Below are 22,276 nucleotides of genomic sequence, written 5' to 3' on the forward strand. Positions count from 1 at the left end.
GTTGTAGCAGTGGTTTTTGAAATGCTTGCTGTCTATGTTTCACAGCACTCAATGTTTTCTCTTTCTTTATTATTTCTTACATGAACCACAGAACCCAGGGGCAAGCAGAAGGCTGGGACCGAGTCGGCGGGTGAACGTGATTGTGAACCACAGGCACAGAGCTCCTCTACTGAGGATCCTGCTGCTGTCCCTAGTAAGTCCAACAGTGTTTTCTTTTGGAACAATGATATTTCCCTAACTTTCTAACGGAGCTTTTTTTCCAACCGATTAATGACATTTCACCTAACTGTTTAGTTAAGGTATCAATCTTTTCAAAAAATCTGTGATCGAATAGCGGAAGGCACAGGGTCCACTCCTGTCTTATGCTTTTTCCTCTATAATGTCTCTTCTTTGGCAATTGACACCAACCAAGTATGCATGCAGATAATGGTCTACTATTTTGTAAGCGTTAGTAAGAATACCACTACTACTCTTGCGGGTATTCTTCTATGCAGTGACATACATAACTATGTATGCACCCCAAAATTGGATGTTGTTGTTGATAGGCAGGTTGGACCTTACTTACTTACAGTCTTACACCTCAGTCACAGAACTCAGAGGAACCCACAATTCAATGAACGACAACCTATATGGGCTCAGTCATTGGTCAATTATTCAATTACCCCTTTCCTGAACCCCAATATGAAGATGCCAAATGCTTTTTTTATTACACAATCCATAACCTAAGTAACCCCCTTTTTCTCACTCTCTCGTGTAAGTCTACAAGACAACAGACACTGAAAATATACTCCCGAGTCAATGTGGTACTTCAAAACCTTTATTTTGTTAGAAGTAACTAAGTAAGTAACATCAATGTTTTTAAGTTGTTCTGTCAAATACGTCAAGGGCAGGGCCACCAGAAGAAATCCAGAGTTAAAAAAGGCTCAATAAAAAGTATCCTACATTTGTACAGCTACCAGTGCACGATAGGGAAATGTGGGAAATGTCCGAGACCCCTCACCATTGAACGTATACTGGTTGCATATGCCTCTTGTTGGTAAGCTCTGCAAATCTTTGCTTCGTAGAAGTCAATCTTCTCATCTGCCGAAAGATAATGACAAAAGTGGTGCACGTTAGACAGTATGAAAACATTACATACATTTATTCAACTTTTTAGCTGTCATGCAAAAAAGAAGGTGTAACCTGAGGCTGTAAGGAAACTGGACTCCACAATCCACATTCAAAAAGTAAATACGGGCCTCTATTTTCCAAACTCTTCAGGTGTATGCTTTGAACTATCATGTGGCCTCAAAGGCGTCTCCTCGTACTGCGCAACAAGCTGTGAGGTAGCATGCGCAAAACTGTAGACATGTCATTGATGTACAAAGTAAACTGGTTAGGTTACATGGTTCAGTCTAACTTTCCAAGGACTAGAGTACCAGTATAGAATAGATGAGATGAGCTTGGGTACCATACCATACCAAATAAATGCTGATATGTGTAGTGTGTTACTTACTCTGCTGTACTAGGCAATGTGGACTACTAGTGATTACGTTGTACTTAACTGTTTTGCAGAACTCCGTTCTTGGTGAACAAGTACAATGGGGGCTGTGCATCCATCTAAAAAGGTGTACTTAATTACTTATTTTTATTTTTGCAGAACCGGTACCATCCACCAGTGCCGACGGGGGCAGCGGCGCTGCAACGCCGTCAGCAGAGGCGATCCCGGAGGGGAATGGAGGACCACCACAGGCACCTACAGCAGCACCGGCAGCAGCGGGGGAGGAGACAACAACGGTGGGCGATGGTAAGTTACATTCAATAGTGATCCGCATTACTTGGTGGGTGGGGAAAACTTCCTCACTGTACTCTGATATTTATAGTGAACTTGAAGTTCTACTGGACAATATATGACGCCACTGTTCTCATTACCAAGCTTAGCAAAAGCATTACCACCGGCCAGAATTGATAAAATTAGTTATACATGCCTCTTCTATGTGACTACAACTCAGCTGTGAAAGGTTGGTGGCAGACTAAAAAAGTCTTATCCACAACATTACATGACCGCGATGGATTAACATGAGATTGATTTTAACTAAAGTATGATGAAAGTTGCAAGGAAAAAGCTCTAATCATATAATATAGAAGGATACTTTGGAATCAGCAATGCAGGTGTTTGAGAGCAGTTGGATGCGTGGGTTGTTGTGGAAGCATAGAAAGTGGAAAACACAGCTGCCTGCGTGGGTGGGAGACACATCCAATATTGGTGGTTAGTGGATAGTGGATACTAGTGTTGGCAGCGGTGTTTTGGTTAAACACAAAGGCAAGGGAAGGAGGGGACCACTGGATGCATTCTGGGTCGTTGCTGGCGAAACACAAACCACCTAACGTTTGTTGGCGATATAAAGAATGATAGTCTCTAGAGTAGACATTTATTAGTACTAGCTGGCCACTGTTAATTTAATGTTAGTTTGAGACTGTCACTTTTCCCGGAAGCACAGAGTATATGATATAAAAGAACGAGATATGAAAAAGACAGGTGTTCGTATGTGACCGTTCAAGTACACCCATACTATGTTACTAGGGCAGGCATAATGCCGTGCCAAAAAGGCAGACAAATGAAGTATATAGGGCGTAGAATAGAATGTTCAAGATAGATAAAACAACATTTTAGGTACTCAACTTGCTTGCTATTGCTACTGTACTGTGCCGCCCACTATGTGTTGGATCCATTTTGCGTTCTTTATTTGCTGGGATTTTTGATTACAACAATTCTGTCTCTTTCTTTATAGTTACTCCTTCTAAACCAACCAGGAAGGAGCTGGCAGTCCGGGCCCGTCAGCGGAAACTGCAGGCCATCGTTGAGGCCTACCGCCGGCTGGTGGCTCAGGCCGAGGAGGAGGAGGAGGAGGCGGCGGCAGCAGCTGCTGCCTCTTCCAATGCCCCGGCCCCCAAGCCTGCAGGAGTACGTCGGCGTGCTCAGGCAGCCGCCCGCCGCCAGATTTTCCCTGCATCGTCCACCCCCCCACAACAACATGGCTGCCAATGTAGGTGCCGCCAGTTCCAGCGAAAAATTCTCCTCCGGGTAGCCAGGCTGGAGGCTCAAAGCAGTCAGACTAAAAAACAGATAGAGGAGCGTGTCAAGATCCTGGTGGATCAACACTTAAAAGCCCGCCGGCTATAAGATGGACCCTGTTTGCCCCTTTTTCAATCCTTTTGTTGGTGGGTGGGAATTGGGTGTTGGGTTTTTACTTTTTTTTTACATGACATTGAGCGTGGGAATTTGGTTGGGGTTAGGGGAGGCGGGTAGGGGGACAGCTTGGTGTAGGATTTATATATATTTTATTTTTGTATCATCTTTAGTTATATATATATTACATTATGTTAAAATAAACGAGACAAAGTTATTGTAAAAAGAAAACATTTGAAGTTCATTTGCGTTTCTTGTGGGGTTGGAGGGGGGAGTGTTTCACCAAAGAATGTACGTTGTGCAACCTCGCAAGGTTTAATTTGGCCATGCAGGTCGGCGGACAGTGCTTTTTAATAATAAAATATATTGCCCACATCTTTAACATGCAAACAGATAGATGCAGTAAACCCTCACCGAGTTATATTGGTAGTATTAGAAGAACGACCAGTCTGTCTTGCGTTATACCTCACTGCAAACTTATCTTACCTGTGATTGCTGATGAGATGATGATGATTTATCATGAAGTGTGGCACTGCAAGGGCTGCATTTGATTTCCAAGACAATGGCGAAGAATCTGTGGTTCAGAATCAGAACTTCTGTGATAGTAGACAGACCCTGCCAGTAGCGACAAAAAGAAAGAGACAGTCATTCGCGTGACAGACAATGTGGGGGTAGTATAAGTAAGTACAGTACATTGCATGGGTGACCCAATATTGCAACTGCTAAACTGAAACAAAACAATGGTTTTGGGGACTGGAAACAAAGTGCAAGAGAAGATAAGAAGTTCAACGTTACTTGTAGTACTCACGGCAACGTCAAACTTTTCTAAATCATAAATGCTTTACACTTTAAACCCAAAAAATAAATTACGCCAATTCATTAGATGCATTCGTTGTTTGATGTTAAATGGTAAATTATTTGGCGTTATACACAGAGCTTGAGTTGGGAAGCCGCAGAAGATCCTGGCCATGCCTTGTTGACATTTCACTATTGTTGCTTTGACCACATCTGCCCCAGCAAGCGCGTGATCAAATTGTTGGTGTATATTTAATGTAAGAAACATCACACCTCAATGTAACCACGCAGCCCGGGGGAAGAGGGTTAGGGATTGTTTAATGGATGGGTACGGGGGTTTTGGGAAAGGTTTGAGAAAGAAAAACAGTACGCATGGAGATTGGAGACAACAAAAGCAAAACAATGAAGACGATGATTTATGATGTTGATCAGCTAGCTAATGATTGTAAGCAATGGACGTAAGAAAAGGACACGCTGAATATGATTCTTGGTTTCCCGCAATCCAATTGCTTGATGATGAGGATCTGTGGTAAGGATGAGAGTTGATGCTCATACTATAAAGCAGTGGGTGAACCGTGAAAGATGTCCAGCCTGAAAAAGAAAAGGCAAATACAAAAGAATGTGAATGACCTAAACAAATTGTAATACAGTGAAGATAAAAAAACAATACAAAACAAGAGGAGTAGTCGTATGAGAGGACTTTCAGACTGAGGCGGCTTGGATACAATTTGTATAAGTCTACTAGTTGCATATCATTTTTAATGTAGAAGTACAAAAAAAGACAGGAGCAAGCACACAACAACAGGCCCACGACGACACAGGTTTGGCCGTTATACAAACTGCATTTCCCTAAAAATTTCAGACCCACAGAAAGGTGAATGAAATTGAAAAAGCAACCTAGCATTTACAAAATTAATCAACAAAATCAATGCGTCATTCTCAGTCATCAATCATACCACTATTGTACTCTACCACAGCACTGTGCACAAACATGTAGTAGCCTGGGTCTACTGTGCTGTGACTCTTATTTGTATTTTATTTATTACCTTGTATTCCACTCCAAGAAACATCGTGCATCAATCAGCTCAGATCCAACCGCCGGACAGCAAAGATAAATTAAGTCCTGACTGCATCTGTAGTAGTAGGAACACAAGTGCGTAAATAATTTCTATTATTAGTAAATAACATGGAAGAATTGGCTATCACGTGAGTCTGAACTGAAGTTACTAATATACTTCAACTCCATGCACATTAGCTCAGAGTCAGCCAAAAAATACATCCCATGCAATGCATGGCATTCATTTTTATACCTGTTTTGCTCTTCTTCTCTTTCACTGTCAGAAGATTGATCACAGATGCTGCCGAGCCTTTGTAATGCGAGTCAACATCACAACAAGTTGACTTCAGTTGTGGATGCCTGCTCAAGTTTCTTTTGACACAGAAGAGTCGTCTCTGAATGCCTGCAGACAGAGGTGGTAGCCTTAACAGTAAGAGTCAGCAAGGCAGTTATTATGAGTTGCAGATTTCAAATGAAATAGAGGATGGCTGTAGTCATGTACGGTTCACTTATTATGGAGGGACTGTTAGAGGCTACATTATTGTTATTGTACTATACTCCATCTACAACATCAAATGTATGGCTGCCAAGATGGAATTGTATTGACTTGAGTGGGAGTCAAGAAGATGCAGCAAGACTCTGAGGAGTGCAGTCAACATGGAACATAAATGCACAGGCGTGCAACTCCAGGAGGTAACTAAAAAAGATACAGCGAAAATAAAATGCACAGGTGTGCAACTCCAGTAGGTACATTAAAAGAATGAGTGGTGGGGATGGATTTGGTTGAGCTTTTTATTTTAAGATTAGCAGTTATGCACCAGAAAGTCATTTTTAATAAGAAAATAAATAACACAAATAAAAGAAGGGAAAAAGTCACAATTTAACAGCCTATTGGTCAGGGAAGAGGTGCTCGTCCTCAAACTCTGCGGGTCCGGACAGCAGTAGGTCATGTAACCCAGCAGTGATAAATTCTTCGGGCTCGCTTTCTTCATCCTGCTCTGATTCACGTACAGTATAGTCTGGTGGTATGAAGTGTTGATTCATTTTTATCATTGTCAGCCTCTCGACGCTTTTGGGGGAGAGACTGGTCCTTTTCGATGTCACAATGGCACCAGCAGCACTGAAAACCCGCTCAGAGGCGACACTGGCTACAGGACAAGCCAAATACTTTATCGCCAGCCTGCTCAGCACTGGCCACTGTCTCCTTCTTTCATACCAATAGACCAATGGGCTTTGCTCCATGAACACCTCTGTTGTGTCATCCAGATAGGCCTGAACCATCCGCTCAGTGTTCAATGGTGCTCGGCTTTGCTGCTCCTCTTTCCCCTTTGCAACAGCAACGGACTTACCCATTCCCTTCTGTAGAAAAAAAGCAGTTATGCTTTTGGTTGTGTCTGCTGAATCGTGCAGGTGCTGCTTTTGGTACTGTTGGTGCCTGCTGGGAAGCGGACGCACCGCTCTCATGCTGTGATGAACTTGCCAGAGTTGCCTCAGGAGGATGGCCTGGAGTACTTTGACTGTCCTGGGCTGGCACTGTCAGGCCTTTAAGTAACAGCCGTTCAGTTTCGAAATCATTAGCTTCCACAGCTATGGAACTTTTGTAATTGGCAACATCCCCATCTGAAAAAGGAATGACTGCGCTACTGCTGACAAACAATTTGTACCGTGGATCCAAGATTGTTGCAGTTATGTAATTTGGATCTGACACAATCATTTTAAGCCTTGCATTTACAGATAAGCGGTTGCGTAAGGCCTTGGCCAAGGTACATGCATCAACTTTTTCTTCGTCACCTTCGTATGCTTCACAGACCTCCTTCAGCTGTTGCTCGAGCATGTACAACAATGGGATGGCTTGGCCCATAGTACAGTCCTCCCTGCTAACTGCACGTGTGAACACCTCAAAAGGTTGTAGCATCTCTGTCAAGCATTTAATGATGTCCCACTGCCACATCTCAACGGTCAGGCTTTTAAGATTAACAGTAGGATCCACTAATCTTCTTGACATTACATAAGCATTCAGTGGTATGTACTGCTCAAAGAGACGCTCAAGCATGAAATAAGTCGAGTTCCAACGTGTTGGGACCTCCTGGATCAGTGCTTTGACTGGCAAATTATGCTCCCGCTGAATGACGCGTAGCAGCTTCCGCGCTTTGAAAGAATGGTTAAAATGCGTGCATATTCTTCTGCAGATGGTCAGTATGTTGCTGACTTGTTGTTCATGTTTCAGAAAGTCTTGCACGACTAAGTTAATGCAGTGTGCCAAACAGGGTACCCTGAAATACTGTCCATCTTTCATTGCCCTCACTACATTACTGCCATTGTCGGTGGCAACAAAACCAATCTTAAGGCCTCTTGGTTTCAGCCATTCAAAGACCTTGCTGTTAAAGTCAGACAAAATGTTGTCAGCAGTATGAGTTTTCTCCATACCAAACATGGCTACAGTTGCATGTTTGCGAGTGTCATTGAAAATCCCAGCAACATCAAGAAGGCCTGATGTTAACTTGTCTTTCACACCTGCAAAAGAGATCCAGTGTGCGGTGATGCACATGTAATCTGCTGTGGCTTCGCGACTGCTCCACATGTCGGTTGTCAGGTGGATACAATGGACAACACTCTGTTGTAAGGCTTTCCCAATCAATCCCAGCACGTCGTGGTGTAGTGCTGGAATAGCAACTCTTGCAAAATAGTAGCGACTGGGAACGTCCCATTTTGGGGCGAGTGTTGCCACTAATTGCCGAAATCCCACTCCCTCAACAAATGAAAATGGGAGAAGGTCCAGTGCCAACATTTTTGCAAGTTTCGCATTGTACAAACGTGCTGTTGGGTGGTTCCGCTCGTACTTTCCCTCCTGCCTAAACATGCCAGTAATGGTAAGCTGCTTGGTAATTCTGTCTGTTCTGCTAGACGGACCACCTTTCAACGCAGACTTTTCACTCCTTGCCCTTGGTGTCTCCGGCTGACTCTGGTGCCACTGAGAAGTTGCTGATGCTGAGGATTTGGACTGCACCACTCCAGTGCTGGCGACAGGGCTCATTGGTGTACCACTCCCAGATAGAAGGTCATCGTCTCCCTCTTCTTCCATGAGTGGACCTTGTAGTACTGTATCCTCCCCACCAACACCAGTGCTTACATCTTTTTGTAAGCTTGCAAGGTGGTTCTCCCATACAATTGTGTGTGTTTTTTTCATATGGGTCGTTGGGCCTCCAGTACCATAGTTTGTACCAATCTTACCACGACTAACATTGGTGCGACAAATGGAGCATATAGCAATGTTCTCCTGATGTGGGTGAACCGTAAAAAAATCCCAGACTGGGGAGCTAAACTTTTGTCTCCTGCCATAGGAAGAGGAGGACCCACTTCCAATCCCGGATGAACTGGAGCCTTTTGGTTGCATTTCCCTATGTGACAGTTCAGTACTAGTACTGCCACTACCTCCTTCTGTTGAGGTGGCGCTTGCGCTGGATGTCGCACGCTGCCGGGCCTTCGCTGATGCAAAAATGGGAGCTGGTGTTACTTTGGGCGCTGAGTGTGTAGGAGTTACACGTGCTACCTGCTCATCACTAATCGCAGCCCTTCTAGATAGGGTGAAAATGCTGGTCTCTACATCCTCTGCACCAGGAATAACGCTTGTGATGATGACATTGTCAGTGTCAGACCCGTCTTTATCACCATCAGCATCCTGTTCACCTACATCGAACTCCGGAAGTTCAAGCCTTGACGGATCCTTCCTTTTTCCCAGCCTGGTCTTTTGATGCCTCTTCTTTGAATGCTCAGTTCTTCGTCGTGGATGATACTCCTCATCAAGGTCATCTGAAGGGATGCTATGCGAAGAACTCGATGCACTGCCACTAACCCTCCTTTCCTTTCGTAAATTTAAAGACAGTAGATCACCTCCAGAAGTGGCTTCCTCTTCTTCTTGCTCGGAATGAGGCTCTACTTCCTGAACTGCCCCGACATCGGGAGGAACAACTTCCACTATTGCGTGTGGAGACGGTGGTTGTTGTTCTTGAGGAAGTACTATAGCGTGCTGTGGTTCTTCAACAACTACTACTGTGGGATTTGGTTGTTGTTGTTGAACAACTATTGCGGGCGGTGGTTGTGGTTGTTGAACATCTACTGCTGGCGGCGGTTGGTCAGCACTTTCAGCTTGCATAGATTGTGTGCTACTTTGAGACAGCGATAAGTTAAGTTCAGGCTCAGTATCACTGCTTTGTAACACTATGTCGGCTACCTCTTCGACCCTCATGTGCTTGGCCCTGGGTTGGTGGCTTGCCCCCGCTAATGCCGATGTGCTGGCTCCAGCTTGCACCATGGACACCGCTGCTGCAGGCGTACGTTTTGGGGGCCCAAAAAAGGTTTGGGGGTCCATACCAGCCTTAAGTGACACTTCCTTTTTCTGTACCTTCTTCTCAGCAACTTTCTTGGTGGTGGAGGACCTGGTAACTGCTCTCTTAGGACCCATCTTCTTCTGATGTCAGCAGCACACAGCAGCACTCAGTAGCACAAATTGCAGAGATGTGTGGTCAGATGAGTCACACCCCACACGTGGCGTACAATTGAAGGACGTCCGTCTGGCAGTTGAACGGGCGATGGATGAAAACAGCCAGCACCTCCTCAGTCTTTTTCTGTGCACCTACAAGCAAAGAAGACAGAAAACGTCAGTCAAACAAGCAGTAAGCCAACAACACATGAACAATTGAAAGACACACAGGGCAATGTATAAAACACAAAAAAGAAGACTAATAGTACGAGCACCACAGCTCCCAGCTAGAAATAACCAATAATAAAGTCAAGCAGGCCTATCATATACCAACATGGACAGAAAAAGGAGGTTGCCTGCTACACATGAGTCATGACAGGTTAATGCAAGGAAAATCAAAATACACCATGGCTAAGAGTTTGTAAAACTTCACGGCAAAAACACATACAAGTCATAAAATTATTCCACACACAAAAAAGTTACCTACCCCCCTGCCCAGACAACCAACTTGGAAATGCAATGGCATACACACATGCCGTAATGATGGTAATTAAATAGACCAAATAGAAACAGCTACATAAAGCAGCCCCGCTCACTAGTAACTACCACCTCTGGGAGTCTGTCCTACTATCAGATCAGACCAAAAGCAGGGAGGCCAATGATAAATGCACAAAGGAAGTACCTACAAAATGGCCGCCACCACATGGCCTGTTCAGGAAGACAAAGCTACAACCAAAGAAGTAAATAACACAAAAAATGAGGACTTTTTGGTAGCACAGGGGACACATTAAACATTTTCGAGGAACTTTTATGCAACTCGGGACATATTGTTCGCGAGAATGCAAAATCGGCGTGTTCGGCAACGCGAATCGAGTAAAAAGTCGTTATCGCGTTCCCGAGCCAGTACATTGAGCGCGCGAAAAAGACAAAAAAGGTAAGGTCGCGTTCCCACACGGCGCGACGTTACCAAAACTACCCGAGCTGTATTCCTAGGGTTACCTAATGGCAGGGAGTGCCATAATAGCTACACACAAGCAACCAAAAAACTAAAAGTACCACCATTACAAAAAAATGTGAAGCAATCCAAAGCCATACACGGTGTAATTAAAGTTACACCACAAAAATAGTTGATTAACTTGAATGCACCTATGGCTTTGAGTGGTAGTACCTACAAAAGCCTTGGATGGCTATGGCAAAAGAAGAGGACCAGGGAAGGACACAGAAAATGGCCGCCTCCATAGGGCCAGGAGGACAGGGACACCCAAAGACAACATGGAAAGGGGATGCACCCAAAATGGCCTCCACCACATGGCAAAATCAGTCACAAAGGAAGCATACACAAAATGGCCGCCACCACAAGGCCTGCCCACCAACAACAACATAGCAGAATCATCACAAAGGAAGTACACACAAAATGGCCCTCACCACTACATGAAAAGAAAGAGAGGACAGACAATAAATGCCTATGCCAAAGGGACAATGCTTTGCTTCACAAAATGAACACACCAGACACCACCCCCCAAATTGGTCACCCCAACCATAAACCAGAAATCATTACATAGAGGACAGAAAGGAACTGGGAGTGGGCCATGCTCCAGGAAGACAAAGCTACAACCAAAGAAGTAAATAACACAAAAAATGAGGACTTTTTGGTAGCACAGGGGACACATTAAACATTTTCGAGGAACTTTTATGCAACTCGGGACATATTGTTCGCGAGAATGCAAAATCGGCGTGTTCGGCAACGCGAATCGAGTAAAAAGTCGTTATCGCGTTCCCGAGCCAGTACATTGAGCGCGCGAAAAAGACAAAAAAGGTAAGGTCGCGTTCCCACACGGCGCGACGTTACCAAAACTACCCGAGCTGTATTCCTAGGGTTACCTAATGGCAGGGAGTGCCATAATAGCTACACACAAGCAACCAAAAAACTAAAAGTACCACCATTACAAAAAAATGTGAAGCAATCCAAAGCCATACACGGTGTAATTAAAGTTACACCACAAAAATAGTTGATTAACTTGAATGCACCTATGGCTTTGAGTGGTAGTACCTACAAAAGCCTTGGATGGCTATGGCAAAAGAAGAGGACCAGGGAAGGACACAGAAAATGGCCGCCTCCATAGGGCCAGGAGGACAGGGACACCCAAAGACAACATGGAAAGGGGATGCACCCAAAATGGCCTCCACCACATGGCAAAATCAGTCACAAAGGAAGCATACACAAAATGGCCGCCACCACAAGGCCTGCCCACCAACAACAACATAGCAGAATCATCACAAAGGAAGTACACACAAAATGGCCCTCACCACTACATGAAAAGAAAGAGAGGACAGACAATAAATGCCTATGCCAAAGGGACAATGCTTTGCTTCACAAAATGAACACACCAGACACCACCCCCCAAATTGGTCACCCCAACCATAAACCAGAAATCATTACATAGAGGACAGAAAGGAACTGGGAGTGGGCCATGCTCCAGGAAGACAAAGCTACAACCAAAGAAGTAAATAACACAAAAAATGAGGACTTTTTGGTAGCACAGGGGACACATTAAACATTTTCGAGGAACTTTTATGCAACTCGGGACATATTGTTCGCGAGAATGCAAAATCGGCGTGTTCGGCAACGCGAATCGAGTAAAAAGTCGTTATCGCGTTCCCGAGCCAGTACATTGAGCGCGCGAAAAAGACAAAAAAGGTAAGGTCGCGTTCCCACACGGCGCGACGTTACCAAAACTACCCGAGCTGTATTCCTAGGGTTACCTAATGGCAGAAATTGACAGACACCCGAAACCTGACATACCCCACACATAAACATAAGATTTTCTAAATCAATCCAGTCCATCCATGATTTCCTAATTAGAGGTACACCAGAAAAACAGTTGATTACCTTTCATGACCCTATGACTAGTACCTCTGGCCTACTGGAAGAGTAGGCCACAAGTTTGGAGGCCTATGGCAAGACCAAAGTGGCTGGGAAACATAAAATGGCCGCCAACAACACATGGCCAGGCCAACCACAGAAAGTTATTACAATGAACTCAAACATGCCTACACACTAACTACATGGAGTACTAGGGTCAGCTATTGGCTTAAAAAAATAAAAAAACTTTTTCATTACACAAACAGAAATTCCACAGCAGACATTGCTATTGCATAATGATGACCATAATCCAATGCCAGCCATGATGTTTGTTTACAAACTTGAATAAAAATTTAAACACAGAATTATGATTTTACCCATGGGTACCTCTCTATGTAGCCTGGATGAAATTTAAAAAGAAATACAAGTTGGGACCTCATAAAAGTAGGCACCCATCAATAATTTAAATCAAGGAATGAATAATGTAGTTAAAACATTTTAAATCAAACAAACACAAGTCTACAACATCATACTCACTCATACATTACTGAACTTACTTGAAAAAGAGAATTCAAAATCCAAAAGTCCTCAGTAAGATTAAAAAAAAGCAGTAATGCAGCCAACACACACAGAAAGTGATCCTGCCAGCTCAAAATCCAAATGAAAGTGACCACCTCATGGACAAAGCACTGGGAGGAGCCTGGTGGACAGGAACAGGAAGTTGTAAACTCCAGAGCCCTTCCTCCTTAATATTCAAAAATACAGTAGAAACAGAAAGAGGACTCCTTCCCCCCAAAAAATACATCCAAAGGTACAACTTTGAGGGGTTTCTCACTTGTTTGCTAACCAAAATGGTAATTTATTATTATGGTTTAACTTTTAACATGCTCGCGAGTTATTCTGTGCAAGATTGCAGGTTCTGCGTGTTCGGCAACTCGATCTTACCAACAAACATACTCGCGCGTCCTTATGGCTTTATCGCGCTTCCAATGACGTTATCGCGTTCGCACAGCTGCACGGAAGGGTTGACAAACATGGTGGCCGACGCGACCGGGAAAAAGCGAACGCAGAACCAAGGTAAGCCATTGCCGCGCACGCGATAATGTTATTTAGCGCGCGACAATGTTATTTAGCGCGCGTCAACTACGCTCCGCACCGGATAGCGGAGTTATCGGCAGCTACGCGAACTCCGCGGAACGCGGAGTTGCCAAAACTCCGCAAACTCCGCAAACGGAGCGTAGTGCTTCGCCCAGGGTTATAAATAAGCTCCCACATGTTTTTTAATTTTTGAATAGTAATTGCCCACAATTTATCTCGAATAAGTTATGACGCAAATTTGTAATTACACAACATCTCAGAACCCAGAACGATGTTACTAGCCCTTCGTGTAAAACATTGTAACTAATCAGAGCCATCGTGAACTGGTATGGAGTTCCATGAAGCCAAGATTGAGTTATTGAAATCGGCCCATCCAGGTATGGCCGCGCGTGCCATGTGACTACGGGAACCAATCAGGTTGGCCGAATTTCGGCCAATGAGAGAACCCGGAAATCGGCACCGGTACACACAAATAGAACAGCACTTACACTCGTTCGGCGTTCGAGTAATGAGAAGAAGCCGAATGAGTATTCTCCACGGGTGAGATCAGGGGATTTTAGTTGATATGGGGAGAGGCAACGTCAATGCGCGTTATGCTTTAGTTTTAAAAAGAGGCCAATCTTCTGTGTTTAATATTTCCTTGCAGTAACCTAACTGAAGGGAGATAGGACTACGCTCACCATTGGGGGCATATTTCCTACAGTTTTTCCTCTCGGCTGGTATGAGGGGTTAAACCACGCAAAGGGTAATTACAATATCCTGTAGTTGATACAGCATGAATGCTAGACTGCACTATTTTTAATATTTACACTCCAGTTAGGTGGATAGACAGGTAACCCCCATATATGTTTGTCTGTTTCTATTACAGCTTTGGCAGCACAGTCTCTCTAGCAGTGGCATTCAAATTGAGTGGCCCTGAGGAAATTGCCTGATTTAAACCACAGCAATGAAACATGTCGGCTGTAAGTGGGGTGTGAAGTGATAGGTAATCTTCACACTCTCCCTTTTTTATAATTAAGTGTTTTACTGTTTGCAACAAAGAAGGGAACATAAGTAAAGTTTAACGTCCTGGTTGCACAGTATCTTGTATGTTTAAATGTTTAATGTTGTTAGTTTTTGTTACATATAAGTTGTGTTCACTGCACCATGCACTGTCTACTTTGGGTTTGAGACACGTTTCCGTTAAAGCTTGATGGCACCAATGATGATAACAGGGCCATCCTGGTGAGTACCAGCCAGGGGTCCCATTGGTGGTGCGCTCGTGAGGTGCCATCTCGCTTTTCACACATTTTTTGTCCGTTCAAAGTGTATGTGAGTCCTGTGATGCCTTGTATCGTTTAGATCAGAGCTAGGTTGCTTTTTATTTAAGCAATAGATGGAGACGTCATGAGTATCCTTAGATTAAGGAACTCCCTGGTGTGATCTACGAGTAACCAGCGACGTCTATATATCAATAGAGAAATATTGCAGTGAGAACTAGGACTTGTTTTGTTTGATGACTCTTTGAGTGGAGGGTGTCCTAGCTCTGTCTTTCCCTCTAGACTCCAATTTTTGTTTGCTCATAAGGGGTCAGACCAGAGAGTCGATAGGCCTAGACCCTCCAACTCAGTTTTAATGAATTTGAGCCATTTAATTTTCTCTGCGTTAGGCATAGCAAGCACCTCCTGGAGCCCCTGCCTATAACTAATCAGTTCTGGGACCGCCCACAACCTACGCCAATAAGCCAAGGGACGCAATGCCAGTTCTTCATCAAGAGGTCGCATCCCCAGATCTAGCCTTAGTGGTACAAGAGGCGTGCTGGGGGGAAGTGCTAACACCCGCCTAATGAACTTGTTCTCGTCTTTCACCAGGTCTGGAGAAACTGCATGGCCCCAGAGCTCACAACCGTACATGGCAGCCCCCCTTGCCTGTGCCCTATAGATCTGCAGAGGTGGACCAACGGGTTGGATGGATGACCTGTTTTTTCCCACGAGCTTCATAATCCCACCCGAGTACTGAACCAATTTAAGTAGTGCTTTCTCTTGGTGTGTGCACCAGGACATTTTCTCATTTAACATAACTCCAAGGTACTCGAAGGTTCGCACCCTTTCGAGTCTACTTTGCCCAATGTTGGGGCTAGAACGGAGATTTGCTGGGGGATTGAAGACCATAAATTTGGTCTTTAGAGTGTTAATTTCTAAACCATGTTCCCCACAAAAATCCACAAAGCCGTTAAGAACGCGCTGGATCCCCATCGGAGACTTTGAAAGCAGCAGGGTGTCGTCAGCGAACATAATCGCCGGCACCCTGCTGCCTGCCAGCTTAGGAGCGTCAGAGTTATCAACCACATTCAGGTGGGAGATTACCCCGTTGACGTAGAGGCAGAACAGGGTCGGTGCAAGCACACAGCCCTGCCTTAACCCCCTGTCAACGGGGAACCTGTTCGACAGCGCCCCCTCCTTGCCACACCTCACCTGTGCAAAGTTGGCAGTGTGGAGACGAATAATCATCTCCAGCAAGCCCTTAGGGACCCCCAATTTGGCCAGCACCTCCCAGAGTCTTCTACGGGGAACCAGGTCGAAGGCCGCCCTTAGGTCCACGAATACAGTGTAGAGGCTGCCACCCTCCAACTGTACCGTTTTCCAAAAAATAAGGGCGAGCCAAAAGACCTGGTCTACGGTGGAGACCTTCCTTCTGAACCCCGCTTGAAATGGGCTCAGGATGTCATATTCCGTCATCCATTCCGACAGACGATTCAGAATTAGCCTAGTAAAAAGCTTCTGGGAAACGTCTATCAAGCTTATTGGCCTGTAGTTGGCTGGGAGCAGAGGCGAGCCCTTCTTAAATATGGGGACTATCTCTGCCCCCAGCCAAGTTGGGGGGATCGTCATGCCATTCAAGATCGCATTGAACAACACCCTAAGATACGGGGCCCAGATCTTAACTTCATGCCTGTAGAGGTCACCTGGGAGCTTGTCTAAGCCTGGCGCCTTTTCAGCAGCGAGGCCCATAATCGCCGTAGTGAGCTCCTCCAGTGTGAACCCATCCATAGGGGATATACTTTCAGTGGGTTGGACCATTGCTAGTTCGGGTAGGTTCCCCAATTGGTCCAAATCGGCCGCACTGTACAGGGTTTTAAAGTGGTCCTCCCATACAGCAGATGCAATATTTGCATCTACTGCCGCTATAGGTTCAGCAGAACCATTCTTGACGATCTGCCAGAATTTCCGGGCATCTCGTAGTGCGAGGGCAGCCGACATTTCAGACCAGTTATCCTGGTCCCAATCCATTTTAGCATTGCGAAGAATAAACTTGTAGGCCAACCGCTTTTCCCAGATCCTACTGGGGGTTTCCCGAATTTTAAGGGACTCCAAAAGGTCGGCCTTTGCTCTCCTGCAAGAAGCATTGAACCATGAGGCTCTTCTCCCCTTGGCCTTTTTCGTCCTGGCCACAGGGTTCAGTACTTCTGCTAAGTTAGAACAAAGCTCAGAGTGAATATCCCCAAGCACAGTATGCTCAATAGGGGTGGGTGACTGAGGGATAAGATCCACAATTTTTCAAGTGCAGGCACCACAATCGCATATAGCCTCTGGGTATCATTCGGATTCTCCACGAGTTTTGGCCATCTAATTCTACGTCTGTTGCTAGTTGCGACTAAACCAACAGGAAATGCTAAATTTTCTTCTGCGGTACCAGTGGGCATTCCCTGGACCGCGAACCTCAATGATAGTACATTGTGGTCACTGTCAGTCCTTGTGACTATCCCGAAGTCCCTCACTTTAGCCCAATCCTTCGTTGAAACCAGGATATAATCTATCCGTGACTCCTGCCCTGCTCTATCCTCGTGACCTGAACATAAAAGGCAAAGCTCACCCTTTGGCCCTTTAACCCCTTCCACACTCATGAAGAGCCCAGCTCGTCATGGAGCAGGGCGCTCGCACGCTGATGCCGAGCTGGGCTCGTCATGAATAAAGGAAAATAGCAATTCCCAGCACAGCAGGGGAAAACGCCTAGCAGCCATGGTGTTAAATCAATCTGGCCATGAGGGGAGAATGGACGTTGGCAGTGCAGGCCCTATGGATTGGACTGGAGAGCAGCGGGGAAGGGTGGGGGCAAGAGGGAGGCGAGGAGGGGAGGGGGCACAAGACTGGGAGAGAGGGGTGACAGAGAGAGACAGAAAGAGGCACAAGATTGGGAAAGAGAGGAAAACGAGAGGGTCATATAGCGAGAGAGCGTCAGAGATAGAGAGGGGGAGACAGAGCGAGAGAGAGAGACAGAGAAAGAGCACAAGCTTATAAGAGAGAGACACAGAAGGAGAAGGACAGAGGGAGAAAGAGAAGAAAGAGGAGTTGGCCTAACGGCTAGGGCGCTCGACCTCGGACCCGGGGATCTGGGTTCAAGTCTCGGTAATGACGCCAAGCATCCTGTGATTCTGGACAAATAGTTTAATCTCCCTGTGCCTAACAAAAAAAAATGAATGTGTGTCCTCATGTAACGTAACTGGTGCTATGTAAAGCGCTCTGATACCCGATTGGGTTCGGGTCAAGTTCGCGCTACATAAAACGTAGAAAAAAAACTCTCTCTTTATGCATTATCGCAGGGAGTCTATGAATGAAAAATAATTCACAGATTAAAATCTACAATTACCCTGTCCGTTTTTGGTTTGGATTTGCATTTAATCATTTTTTCAAATGGAGTATTGATTGAAGTAACCTATGGCTAATTTAAATTTGGAATGATTCATTTACACTTTGAAGCAGTCAGGTTGCATGCCCGACAGAACCATTGTATACACTAAACTGTATTACCCAGGTTCTGAGGGATACTGGGTTACCCCATAATAATTTACCTTAGAAAGACAGAGAGTGACAGAGAGATATACAAGATTGGGAGAGAGAGAGACAGACAGAGAGGAACAAGATTTGGAGAGAGAGGAGAAAGAGATAGAGTTACAGAGATACAGACAGATTGTGAGACAGCTAGAGACAGCAAGAGGGCACAAGACTTGTGGGGGGAGAGACGGAGAGAAAGAGAGAGGGAGGCAGAGAGGTAAAAGATTGGGAGAGAGAGAGCGAAAGTGAGAGAGGCACAAGACTGGAAGAGAGAGAGAGAGCAAGTGAGAGGGAGACAGAGAGAGGGCATAAGATTGGGCGGTAGAAAGAGGGAGTCATAGAGAGAGAGAGAGCAGGAGACAGAGAGGGGCACAAGACTGAGAGAGAGACAGGGAGAGAAAGGGAGACAGGGTGAGAGATTGAGCAACAGAGAGAGACAGAGAGAGAGCACAAGACAGAGGGAGAGACACACAGAGGAGAAAGAGCGAGCAAGATAGACAGGGAGAGAAACAGAGAGAGGCACAAGACTGGGAGAGAGAGACACACACAGAGAGAGAAGGTGAGAGGGAGAGACAGAGAGAGATAGATAGTACAACAGAGTGCACAGCACAGAGGGAGAGACAAACAGAGAAAGAAGGAAGAGTGAGAGTAGACAGATACAGGAAAAGAGAAAGAGAGACAAGTATAGAGGAAAGAGAGAGATTGAAAGAGTCGGGGGGAGATAGCCATGGAGACCAAAAAAAAGAGGAGTAAGAATGGAAAGAGGGTGTGCTGCTCTGGACATGTGTGTCTCGGGGACTTTCAGCTCACAGTTCGATTTTAGGGTCATTGTCCCGTATGTTCAGTCAATCATTCAATCAGTATTTCTTCACTGCGGCTTATCACCAGTGAGGGTGTGCTGAACTCTTCAGGTAACCTATGAACTTCAGGAAGGCACTGGAGAGCGTCTGTGATTGGCCAGGCCTTACTTAAGATGAGTGTCAGACCCCTAATTGAGGTGGTTGAGTCAGATGCAGACTGCCAGTCAGGACAGAGGTTCAGTGACCAGGAGTCTGCAGCAGCAGAAGAAGGAGGAGGAGAGCTGAGGACTCTTCCCTTCTTGTAAATAACTAGAAGCGAGGGCTGGTGTTAGTACATGTGATGTGGCTGCCTTGGATGGAGGGGACAGGGTTGGGTCGACTTCTGAGTAATGCAACAATTACTAATATTTGACCTCACTCTGCAGCACGTGCATCTCTCTCTCTTCTCTCCCTCCTTCCAGCCTGGCTCGTGGTCTGGACCCAGCGGACGGCGGGGCTGAGGTGGCGGCATTGGCAGTGGCTCGGGCCGTCGATGTACACTGCTGCGGAGGGACAGACGGTCACCCTCACTGCCCCGGTCTCTACGGATTTACTGGTCTTCTCTTGGTACAGAGGGACAGGGACGAATCAGTCACAACTGATCATCAGTCACGTGGTGTCGACTTCCGAACAGACCACTGGCCCCCAGTCCACGGGCCGGGAGAGCATGAACCTCAACGGGACCCTGCACATCCGGGACCTGCGGACGAGTGACACCGGAAACTACACGGTGTTTGTGACACTAACTACTGAAACAATAACAGGCACCAGGGAGCTGCGAGTGTACGGTGAGTGCCACACTGGACGGGGTCATTTCTTCCTTCCTCCTCCCCCCGGGGGCAGGGCAGGCAGGGTGGACCTCCATGTCTGACGTGGCCTGGGGGGGGAGTGGGGGCGGTGGGGGGAGGGCTGCTCATCCCCACCGTCCACCGACAATCTCTCACCATCCCCGCGTTGGGACCAGTGGGCGGGGTGCAGGGCACAAGTCCTAAAAAAAGAAGTGGGGAGATGCAGTGAAAAAGAAGTGGGGGGACGATGTCACCGGAAGTGACGTCACGGCAGGAAGTGACGTCACGAAAGGTGGCTTGAACCATCAGGCTCATTGCCTCCCCTCACTCACCCCTTAGATGCGCTTGAATCTGAGAAGCCAGCGCGTAAGCAGCATGCTGAGTGAGCTCCGATCTCGTCCCGGACAGGCCAAAGAGTGAAGTTCAGAGGTTTGGCAGGGGGGACGGCGTCCACCCGGTAAAATAAGTGGGGGACGCCATCCACCCGTGTGGTACCCCGACTCGAGCCCTGGCGGGGTGTCTCCACTTTCACACTCAGGACGCGAATCACAGCCAGAATTCTAAAAGTGCACACAGAGCCTCACGCCTCCACCAAAAAGTACTTTTCACACTTTTTTGACACTTCAGAAACATCTGAGGTTTTTTCGATGCACACTCCTGGGGAGGTCATGTGACATGTTTCAAATGCTCTCTGACCCCCAATCGCGATTAGCACCAACTGTAAAGACACACACAGGAGAAATGACAGCAAGTTTCAAAAACAATGTTTTTCTTTTCTTTTTCTTTTTCCAGACAGTAAAATACTTCCCATTGGTAAAACCTATTCCCTTACATAACCGCCAAGTCTTTAGAGAATACTTGTATACTATTTCTACAGAGAGAAAAGATTTAATCAAAGTTTGAGAATGCTTCAAATATACACTTTAGTGGACTTTCCCCGGCATGCGAGACCAACAGCACCTAAAGACCAACTGCACTTTGTTCAGCACCATAGGAGATAATAATAAATGAATTCATACAAATAGTAAAAATGTATATAAACATAATTTAATGTCAATAATAGTGCATATTTTTAATTTAATTAACAAATATTTCAATATCCTATTTGTGCATTCACTATTGAATAAAAAATACACTGTATTATATATAACTAGCAGCCCGTCCCGGCGTTGCCCGGGGCAGAAGGGGGCTGGGGGCAGCATTTTAGGCTTCTGTGCACTCCCGCCCGGGCCCCCGCCTGCCCCGACATTGCCCAGACCGCCTCCCGCCTGCCTCCCTCCCGCCTCCCGCCTCGCCTTTGCCTTACCTGAGCCTCCGCTCCTCCCTGCGCTCCGGACTTCACTGCCACTCCTCTTTTAGGCTTCTGTGCACTCCTGCCCGGGCCCCCACCCGCCCCGACATTGCCCAGACCGCCTCCCGCTTCCCGCCTGCCTCCCGCCTCGCCTTTGCCTTACCTGAGCCGCCGCTCGCCCCGCGCTCCGGACTTCACCGCCACTCCTCGCCGCTCGTCACCGCTCCTCCCCGCCTGTCGTCATCACGCACGTCTAGGTCGCGGTCAGCGCTACGTCCCGCCGGCGCTAGTTTTAGGGGACTACTTTGTTTTTAAATTTAAATTTTTTAATTTACGTTTTATTTTTATTTTATGTCGCCTATGTCCATCTACACACCCTGAGGATTCCAACAATGTATTGGGTGTGTGGATTGGCGCTGTGGTTCCCGAGTTTACCTTGCCAAAAGGTTTCTGTTCTCTCTTTATAATAGTGGTATAGATGAAATTACTTTTAAATAATTCTATAGATCACTTTTAATATTCATAACATATAAATATATCCTTTTACGTAGGAGGGATTTTATTTTTTAATATAAACTAGGGGCAACTATTTTAAATACTATTTTGTACATTTTAAAGCATTTCATTTCTTATTCAAAATTTAGGTAATAGAGCTGAAACATTTTTTCTCAGTTTAACATTTTAGGTAAATAAATAAAATGAATTTGCATTTATATTTAACTTAAAAACATGTTTTACAAACGTTTTCCAAGTTGATAAAACTTTTTTACTCTTCCATATTCTTCACCATATAGACATTCAACAGTCAGGGTGAATATCTCAACATGGTAAAATATATGAAGAAGCTCCCAATACTTTACCATAGAGAGATCTCACCCCCGGTGACAGAAATTTCTTCATGCTATAGAGAAAAGTAAAAAAGCCTTCATAACTATTTTAATGTTAAATAGTAATGTGAAATAATATTATACATGTATGCTATATGTAAATTTATATAATTACATTAAAAATATTTTCTCATTTTAAAATAAACATCATTCCTAACCAAAATTGAAATACAATATGCATTAATAATAAAATTAATG

At 45.5% G+C, this 22,276-nt stretch overlaps 1 protein-coding gene across 1 annotated transcript in view; it reads left to right on the forward strand.

Annotated features, from left to right (window-relative positions):
- Positions 1 to 19,605: 19,605 nt before the first annotated feature.
- The window catches only part of LOC147666204 (uncharacterized), an 85,275-nt gene continuing 82,604 nt past the window's right edge, over positions 19,606 to 22,276 (forward strand). The window contains exon 1 of the mRNA XM_086949214.1: positions 19,606 to 19,900. Coding sequence (XP_086805340.1) covers positions 19,606 to 19,900 — 295 coding nt within the window. The remainder of the gene's footprint in view (positions 19,901 to 22,276) is intronic.

This window comes from Lissotriton vulgaris, unplaced genomic scaffold (genome assembly GCF_964263255.1).
Source record: "Lissotriton vulgaris unplaced genomic scaffold, aLisVul1.2 SCAFFOLD_3479, whole genome shotgun sequence".
NCBI lineage: Eukaryota > Metazoa > Chordata > Amphibia > Caudata > Salamandridae > Lissotriton > Lissotriton vulgaris.